General features: G+C 18.2%; 3 protein-coding genes across 3 annotated transcripts in view; 2 read left to right on the forward strand and 1 right to left on the reverse strand. All coding sequences in view use genetic code 6, as the record gives it.

Moving 5' to 3' along the window:
* Positions 1 to 3,471, forward strand: part of TTHERM_001284707 (kinase domain protein) — a gene marked incomplete at its 5' end in the record, with an annotated part of 4,960 nt that extends 1,489 nt beyond the window's left edge. The window contains 6 exons of the mRNA XM_012800979.1: positions 312 to 401; positions 537 to 626; positions 1,136 to 1,225; positions 2,829 to 2,918; positions 3,065 to 3,154; positions 3,293 to 3,471. Of these exons, the coding sequence (XP_012656433.1) occupies positions 312 to 401; positions 537 to 626; positions 1,136 to 1,225; positions 2,829 to 2,918; positions 3,065 to 3,154; positions 3,293 to 3,356 (514 nt within the window). The remainder of the gene's footprint in view (positions 1 to 311; positions 402 to 536; positions 627 to 1,135; positions 1,226 to 2,828; positions 2,919 to 3,064; positions 3,155 to 3,292) is intronic.
* Positions 3,472 to 4,937: 1,466 nt separating this feature from the next.
* Positions 4,938 to 7,983, reverse strand: TTHERM_001284708 (hypothetical protein; the record flags this gene model as incomplete). The annotated part of the gene is made up of 9 exons (XM_012800980.1): positions 4,938 to 5,058; positions 5,309 to 5,398; positions 5,634 to 5,723; positions 5,968 to 6,057; positions 6,304 to 6,393; positions 6,637 to 6,726; positions 6,983 to 7,072; positions 7,838 to 7,887; positions 7,945 to 7,983. 9 exons carry the CDS (start codon positions 7,981 to 7,983, stop codon positions 4,938 to 4,940), a joined length of 750 nt encoding a protein of 249 aa, XP_012656434.1.
* Positions 7,984 to 8,787: 804 nt separating this feature from the next.
* Positions 8,788 to 9,569, forward strand: part of TTHERM_001284709 (cyclic nucleotide-binding domain protein) — a gene marked incomplete at both ends in the record, with an annotated part of 3,104 nt that continues 2,322 nt past the window's right edge. The window contains 4 exons of the mRNA XM_012800981.1: positions 8,788 to 8,826; positions 8,889 to 8,944; positions 9,181 to 9,273; positions 9,456 to 9,545. Coding sequence (XP_012656435.1) covers positions 8,788 to 8,826; positions 8,889 to 8,944; positions 9,181 to 9,273; positions 9,456 to 9,545 — 278 coding nt within the window. The remainder of the gene's footprint in view (positions 8,827 to 8,888; positions 8,945 to 9,180; positions 9,274 to 9,455; positions 9,546 to 9,569) is intronic.

Below are 9,569 nucleotides of genomic sequence, written 5' to 3' on the forward strand. Positions count from 1 at the left end.
AACCTAGGGTAAAATAAATATTTTTTATACTTTCTTTTTAGTGTTTGCAATATATTTATTCTTAATGATATAAAAATTATTTTTAATATATCGAAAGGTTCAACACGAGTAAATTATATTACTAAGATGAAGAATGCATTCTAAATTAAATTCTGGCTAAATGTGCTGAGATCTAATAATTAAAACTCAAACTTGAGTAATTAATTATAATTTGATTTACAAAAATATAAACACATATACATTCATGCTTTTATTTAACAAAAAAGATAAAAAAAGGATTTCATAATAAATTAAAATTTTTATTATAAAAGGTATAACTAAATCAGCTCTTCAGATGTCATAGGCTTAGGCAATGCCTTCTAAAAATGTAGCAATCTTTCAGTTTTAGCACTTGATATGAGGTATAAATAAAAATTAATTAATTTTAAAATAAATACAAAACAAAATTAATTCCTTTTTGATAATTATTATATGATATCTTATTTTCAGAATTAGAAACAAAAAAAATAAATTAAATTAAATATTTAACTAAAAAGGGAAAATAAAATGAGTAAAGAAGGAATGCTTAGATTTTTTTCAACTTTAACAAAATGCAAAAACCTTAAAAAATTAACACTTATGCTTGGGTAAAGAAAGCAATTTTATTTAATTTTTAATTATTTTAATCATGCAGATTTTATTTAAAGAAATGTATTATTTCTTCTTTCTTAAATTAATTCAAAATAGCAAAATAAAAATGATATGAAATTTAAATAATCAAATGATTATTTATCTTTTTCTTAGAATGATTGAGTAATTAATTATGTTTATTTATATATATAATTCTCATAATTAATCAATGATTCAAAAGATATCGATATATCTATCTATCTATTTATCCATCTACTTATCTAATAATTTTAGTTCCAATTAAACAAATTTTTATTGTTTTTTATTTAACCTATTTTCCTTAGAAGTGTCTATCTGTCTCACCCTAATAAAATTTTATTTGCCATAATTTCCCCAAATATTAAAATATTTTCGAGATGGATGGGGTTGAGGGACATTTCTATGTGAAAAAAGGTATATATATAGATATATCATTCATATTAAAAATCAACTAATAAAAAATAAAGATTAATTAATTTAAAAAAAGGTTTCTTGGAATCAATGATCAGGACATACAAGCTTTGTGCCCTACTTTAGAAAATTTAAATAAGATTTAAACTTTGTTTCTAGATTTCTAGTAAATAAATAAATAAATTTATTTTACTTAAACTAAATATTTTAATATTTATTTAATAATTAAGTGAAAATAAATATGATTTATTGTCTTTTTTGTTTGTCTTTCTTTCTTTTTGAATAAACTTAACTTTTAATTAACTAATTTTAAAATAAAAAAAGTTGATATAACTTTAATTAATTAATTTTTTTTATTTATTAAAACTAAAAGATGGAATAAGATTAGCGATTAAGGTATCTTTTTGTTAAGTTCTACTTTAGCTAAATGTGCTAAGCTCTAAAATTTAACTGTGATTCTAAAGTAATTATTGATTTTTTTTCATTTTTTTATCTAAAAATTAAATAAATTTATTTGTATTTATTTGGTCTGTCATTTATTTGATTAATTTATTATAAAATATTTTATTTTAATATATTATAAATTTGATTCTATTTATGATAACATATCAATAATTATTTAATAATAGATATAATAGAATTAAAAATGATGGCTTATCTAATTTTTTTAGTAACCTATCCGAGTTAAAATATCTCAATTTTTTCAAGATTGAAGGCTTTTTGTAATTAAATCTATCTATATTCTTTATTAGCTTTATTTATTTATTTAAAAATTAATTTGAAGAATTAATTTTTTTCAAAGAAAAAGTTTTTAAAAATTATTTTTTATTTAAGTTAATAAAATATATAGAGATTACGAATGAATTAAATTTTGATTGAATTTTATTTTTTATATTAAATAAACTCTAAGGTTTTTTTAACTTACTTTTAAAATTAGTTATAGTTTTCGTCCAATCTTTTTAAAGAGGAAGTTAATGAGGCTATTGAAGATTATAATTAAATGAAAATAATAAATTACAAGGAAGGAGCAAAACAAACAATTTGGTTGTTTAAGAAAATCTAAAATATTAAATACACAAAATTAAATATCTATTATGTTTGTAATATAATAATCACAAAAACATTTTATTTATGAATTTTAAATTATTTTATTATTTTTGCTACTTAATTTAATTCGATATTCTTAAAAAAGGAATATAAAAATCAAATCTAATATACAAAAATAAAAAACAAACGGGAATTTACAAGAGGGGCAATTAATTTAATAGATCAGCGTTCCAGAATAATGCTTCATCCTTAATTATATCCTCTTTGTCTGTTTCTCGTTTTTAAAATGAATTTTTCATTTTTATTAACATTATCAAAAAACCATACTAACTAGCTAACTGATGAATAGAATCACTAACTTTTGTCCTTAAAATTTTTAATAGAGATGAGGTAGATTAAAAAGTTTTGAGCTTTTAATAATAAATAAATTTTATTTTATTTTAAAGCAGGAATTAATGATAAGGATTTTTAAAAAAAATTTTTATGGGTAGTAAAACTAAATAAATAAATTATAAATGAAAAGAATTAATTATAAAAAATTAAATTGAGCTTGAATATACTGATAAATTAAAACAAATATATGGATATTTAAAGGTATGTAAAATTAAAAAAATAAAATATAAAACGAGTACGATTTCCCATATCTTACTCTGTGACAAAATATCCCGGATGTTAAGTTCTCTTTTAACTAATTTATTTTTTCTATTTAATAAAACTAAAAGATGGAATAAGATTAGCGATTAAGGTACCTTTTTGTTAAGTTCTACTTTAGCTAAATGTGCTAAGCTCTAAAATTTAACTGTGATTCTAAAGTAATTATTGATTTTTTTTCATTTTTTTATCTAAAAATTAAATAAATTTATTTGTATTTATTAGGTGTGTCATTTATTTGATTAATTTATTATATTATAAATTTGATTCTCTTTATGATAATATATCAAAAATTATTTAATAATAGATATAATAGTATTAAAAGTGATGGCACTGCTAATTTTTTTAGTAACCTATCTGAGTTAAAATATCTCAATTTTTAACAGATTAATGGCATGTAATTAGATATATCTAGATTCTTTATCAGCTTTATTATTTATTTAAAAATAAATTTGAATGATATTTGACTGAATTTTATTTTTTATATTTAATAAACTCTAAGGTTTTTAAAATATTAACTTACTTTTAAAATTAGATATGATTTTAATCCAATCTTTTTAAAGAGGAAGTTAAAGAGGTTAGTGAATATTATTAAATGAAAATAATAAATTACAAGGAAGGAGCAAAACAAACAATTTAGTTGTTTAAGAAAATCTAAAATATTAAATACATAAAATTAAATATTTATTATATTTGTAATATAAAAATCACAAAAACCTTTTATTTATGAATTTGAAATTATTTTATTATTATTGCTACTTAATTTGATTCAATATTCTAAAAAAAGGAATATAAAAAAAAATTTTGTTTTGTATTAAAAATAAAAAATTTCTATCTACTTTTATTAAAATCCAAATTTAATTCAATCAAATCTGATATACAAAAATAAAAAACAAACGGGAATTTACAAGAGGGGCAATTAGTTTAATAGATCAGCATTCAAGAATAATGCTTCATCCTTAATTATATCCTCTTTGTCTGTCTCTCGTTTTTAAAATGAATTTTTCATTTTTATTAACATTATCAAAAAACCATACTAACTAACTAACTAACTAACTAACTAACTAACTAACTGATGAATAGAATCATTAACTTTTATCCTTAAAATTTTTAATAGAGATGAGAAAGATTAAAATGTTTTGAGCTTTTAATAAAAAATAAATTTTATTTTAATTTAAACCAGGAATTAATGATAAGGATTTTTTTTAAAAATGTTTATGGGTAATAAAAGTAAATAAATAAATTATTAATCAAAAGAATTAATTTTTTCTTTAGAAAAACGAAAATATTTTATAAATCAAAACTACTTAGAGCAGCCAAATTAGATGAAATAATTAGATTCTAAAGAAATAATTAAATTAATTATTTTATGATTTTAAATAATATAAAATGAAAAAAATGATAATAAGATAAATTAAAAATTTGAGAAAAAAAACAAAAATAAACATAACAACCACAAAAGTTAAAATAAAAAGTAAAACTTGATTTCTCGCTGATGTTTTATTTAAATCATGGCATCTAATTAATCAAGATAAATAAAAAAAGGATAAAAATATGATTGATGGATAATATTTAAGATTAAAATATAACTGGCATATAAAAGTTTGGCATTTATATAATTTAATAAGATATAATATAACACTAAAAGTTTCAAATTATTTGATCGTTTTTGGAGAAACCAGAGGGTTTGCTTATGAGGATTTAAATTTTTATTTTTTATAAATAATTTATTTACTTACAAAATATGAATGATATTTATAAATATAAATCAATAATAAGATCTATCTATCTAAATATTTATATTTTAGGTTAAAAACACTTTTTCAAAATATTATATAATAAAATATATAATATTATTCAAACATTTTATATTTATTCACCCTTTTTTCGCAAGGTGTATATTTAGAAATCAACGGCAACTAATCTTTTTGATTTAAGACACTTGCTTATTACTTTGAATTTTTATGATTCATTAATTAAGCTAAAAATTTTAAAATAAATTTGTGTAAATTTTAAAATAAATATCATTGAATAAACTTTTAAATTAAAAATTATTCTTTAAATTAATAAATTAAATAATATTAGTGGAATAAAAAAGATAAAAAAATAAAATAAATAAAAGCTATCAAATAAATACAAAGAGCTTTTTTGTTTTATATTCATTTTTTTTGTTTAAAATATCACAATCCAAAACAAATAAACTGTTTTTACTCAAGACGAAGTGTCAAATTTGAGAGATTTTTGCAATTTGCTAAACCAGAACCTAAGCCTGATGCACCCATTGCACCAATTTAATTGTAACTTTTTAAATATTGAAGAAAAAATATATCATTAAATAGTTAATTACAAGGAAAAAATTAATAAAAATATGAAATAATAAGAAATAAATAATAAAAGCAAAAGTTGAAAATAAAATGATGAGCTAAATTAACAAAGAAAGAACAAAAAAAAAGCAAGCACAATAAAGAAAAAAGAAAAAAGAGGTTTATTGTTTTTAATTAGTTTTTATAATTAAAAATATCACAATCCAAAACAAATAAACTGTTTTTACCGAAGTTAAAGTGTAAAATTTGAGAGATTAATGCAATTTGCTAAACTAGAACCTAAGCCTGATGCACCTTCATCACCAATTTTATTGTTACTTTTAAATATTGAAGAAAAAATATATCATTAAATAGTTAATTAGAAGGAAAAAATATGAAATAAAGATTAATTAATAATAAAAGCAAAATTTGAAAATATGATGAGCTAAATTAACAAAGAAAGAACAAAAAAAAGCAAGCACAATAAAGAAAAAAGAAAAAAGAGCTTTATTGTTTTTGATTAGTTTTTATAATTAAAAATATCACAATCCAAAACAAATAAACTGTTTTTACCTAAGATCAAGTATCAAATTTGAGAGATTAATGCAATTTGCTAAACCAGAACCTAAGCCTTATGCACCCATTGCACCAATTTAATTTTGACTATATTGAACAAAAAATATGTCATTAAATAGTTAATTAGAAGGAAAAAATGAAGAAAAAATACGAAATAAAGATTAATTAATAATAAAAGCAAAATTTGAAAATAAAATGATGAACTAAATTAACAAAGAAAGAATAAAAAAAAGCAAGCACAATAAAAAAAAAAGAAAAATGAGCTTTATTGTTTTTAATTAGTTTTTTTTATTAAAAATATCACAATCCAAAACAAATAAACTGTTTTTACTCGAGCTAAAGTGTAAAATTTGAGAGATTAATGCAATTTGCTAAACCAGAACCTAAGCCTGATGCACCTTCATCACCAATTTTATTGTTACTTTTAAATATTGAAGAAAAAATATATCATTAAATAGTTAATTAGAAGGAAAAAATGAAGAAAAAATACAAAATAAAGATTAATTAATAATAAAAGCAAAATTTGAAAATATGATGAGCTAAATTAACAAAGAAAGAACAAAAAAAAGCAAGCACAATAAAGAAAAAAGAAAAAAGAGCTTTATTGTTTTTAATTAGTTTTTATAATTAAAAATATCACAATCCAAAACAAATAAACTGTTTTTACTAAAGATCAAGTGTCAAATTTGAGAGATTAATGCAATTTGCTAAACCAGAACCTAAGCCTTATGCTCCCATTGCACCAATTTAATTTTGACTATATTGAACAAAAAATATGTCATTAAATAGTTAATTAGAAGGAAAAAATGAAGAAAAAATATGAAATAATAAGATTAATTAATAATAAAAGCAAAAGTTGAAAATAAAATGATGAACTAAATTAAGAAAGAACAAAACAAAAAAAACACAATAAAAAGAAAAAGAAAAATGAGCTTTATTGTTTTTAATTAGTTTTTATAATTAAAAATATCACAATCCAAAACAAATAAACTGTTTTTACAAAAGGTAAAGTGTCAAATTTGAGAGATTAATGCAATTTGCTAAAGCAGAACCTAAGCCTGATGCACCTTAATCACCAATTTTATTGTAACTTTTTAAATATTGAAGAAAAAATATATCATTAAATAGTTAATAAGAAGGAAAAAATGAATAAAAATATGAAATAATAAGATAGATTAATTAATAACAAAAGTAAAAGTTGAAAATAAAATGATGAGTTAAATTAACAAAGAAAGAACAAAAAAAGCAAGCACAATAAAAAGAAAATGAAAAAAGAGCTTTAATGTTATTAATTAGTTTTTATAATTAAAAAACATCACAATCCAAAACAAATAAACTGTTTTTACCCAAGACAAAGTGTCAAATTTGAGAGATTTTTGCAATTTTCTAAAGCAGAACCTAAGCCTGATGCACCTTCATCACCAATTTAGTTGTTACTTTTTAAATTTTGAAGAAAAAATATATCATTAAATAGTTATTAGAAGGAAAAAATGAAGAAAAAATATATCATTAAATAGAGTAAGTTACCATAAAAATTTACAAAAAGCGAGTTTAATATATCAGTTATTATATTTTATAAAATTAAAATTTTAAATATTTTTTATGAAACTTTTTCCATCCTAGGTTTTCAAAATTTATTTTTTTCAAAAAAATGATATTTTATGCTTTCTAAAAATTAGCTTTATTTATAATGTTATTTAGATATAATTTAAATTGGTATTTCACAATAGTTAATTAGGAGTAAAAAATGAAGAAAAAATATGAAAAATAATAAGATTAATTAATTAAAAATTAATAAAATTAACAAATAATGAAAAAATAAGAAATCATAAGAAAAAGAAAAAGGAAAACAAATCAAATAAATTAAAAGAACTTTAATGTTTTAATTTGACTTTTATAATTAAAAATATTACCATTTAAAACAAATAAATAGCTTTTATTAAGTGTAAATTTTAATAGCAAAAATGAAGAAAAAATATCCAATAATAAAAAATGAATAATAAATAATTGATTAAAAATTTAAATGAAAATTAAGTTAAAATAGCTAAAAAATTATAGATTTAATAAAAATGAATGAATGAATAATGATGATAATTTCTTTTATAAAAATTATTTATTTATTTATTTATTTAAATAAATTGAAAATTAAATATACAAAAATATTAATAATAATAAAAATAATATTTATAAATAAAATATACTTGAGATTAATTTCAAGAATCTAATGAGATAAAAGTGAAGAGCTTAAAAACTTTTTTTATTAATTAATATAAATTTAAAGGATATTAATAAAAAAATTAATAATTACTTCTTCTAATTCGTAATATTCTTTAATCTATTATTTCATTTTTTTTTTTTTCAAAGATATTGAATAGCAATTTATGAAATTTAATTAATTAATTATAAATGGATAAAAAGAACAAATAAATATAATAATTAATTAATTATCAATTATTAATTTATATATTTGGTTTTATGATGAGATATCACAGAAAAATTAATTTAACATTCACTATTTAAACTTAATATTTGTATTTAAAGCATATACTTAAAAATATATTTAGTAGGAATTAGAGATGGCCAGTTATTTATTTAGTCATATTTGAAAAAAACATATTCTTAAATATTATAAAAATAATATTTATAAGTAGATTTTTCTGTTTTAACTCTGTAATTATAGGAATATTTATAATATCTCTAATTAAAGCATGATGCCATACAAAAATTTCATGGTTTGCCTGCCACTTATTATGAAATATATTTTTTATTTATTTATTTATTTATTAAAAAATTTAATTTTTATTTATATTTTATAATAGAATTATAATTAATAAATAATTTAATTTATAATAATTTCAAAAATAAATATTTTTTTACATCAAAATAATTTTTTTAAATTTTACCTATTCAAATATATTTTTTATCCTTTATGTCCAATCTCTAGTTCCTACTATATTTTTAAGCACACATTTTAAATAGATAAATTAAAATTTAATAATGAATATTTCACTAACTTTGTTGTGATTTCTCTTACTAAATAAAAGCAAATTTATAAATTCATATAATTAATTTTTTATTTTTATCCACTAAAAATTCATATAATTAATTTCGGTAAATCGTTATTCAATATTAATAATTATAAGAAAAATAAATGATAAATTAGAACAAACAATTTAAAAAGTTAGATGATGTAATTAACCATTAATTAGTTTATATAAATTATTTTAAAAATTCATTTTTATTATAAAAAAGTTTCTAAACTCTGAACAACAATTTCCTTCTCACAATTATCTTGAAATAGTCTTAGAGTGAAGAACTTTAAATTTTTATAATTAACAATTAAAAATTTATCTTAAAAAATAATAAACCAATTACTAACTAACTCTTTTTAATAAAAATAATAAACAACCTTTTTCTTTTTGGTTGGAATTATTTTTTGTTTATTTCACAAATTAATTAATTCCAAATTTAAAATTCTTTATTTTTGAAGAATTAATTTGTTTCTTATAATAATATTATTAATAATTGTCAAATTTTATAAAAGAAAGAATAATTTAGTTGATGAATTAAGTCTATCAAGATTAAGTTCAGGTTTAGGAAAATGCATTAATCTTTCATATTTAACTCTTGATTTCATGTAAATTAAATTAATGTTTGTTTTGTTAGAATAACTTTTTAATACAAACCAATAAATTTTTTTCCTTTTTTATTTTTTATGTAATTAATTTATGATTTTTAAATTCTATTTTAGTTTTGAAATATTTATTATTTATTGATTTTATTCTAAACTTTCTATTATATTATTATATAAATAAAAAGGAAAAATAAAATAGGTCAATATAATATATCAGAACTAGGCTCTTAATTGGTAAAATGTGCTAATCTCTCAAATTTGAAACTTATCCTTGAGTAAAAATTAAATATTTCATTAAA

The sequence above is a fragment of the Tetrahymena thermophila genome (assembly GCF_000189635.1).
Source record: "Tetrahymena thermophila SB210 genomic scaffold scf_8253856, whole genome shotgun sequence".
In the NCBI taxonomy this organism is placed as follows: domain Eukaryota; phylum Ciliophora; class Oligohymenophorea; order Hymenostomatida; family Tetrahymenidae; genus Tetrahymena; species Tetrahymena thermophila.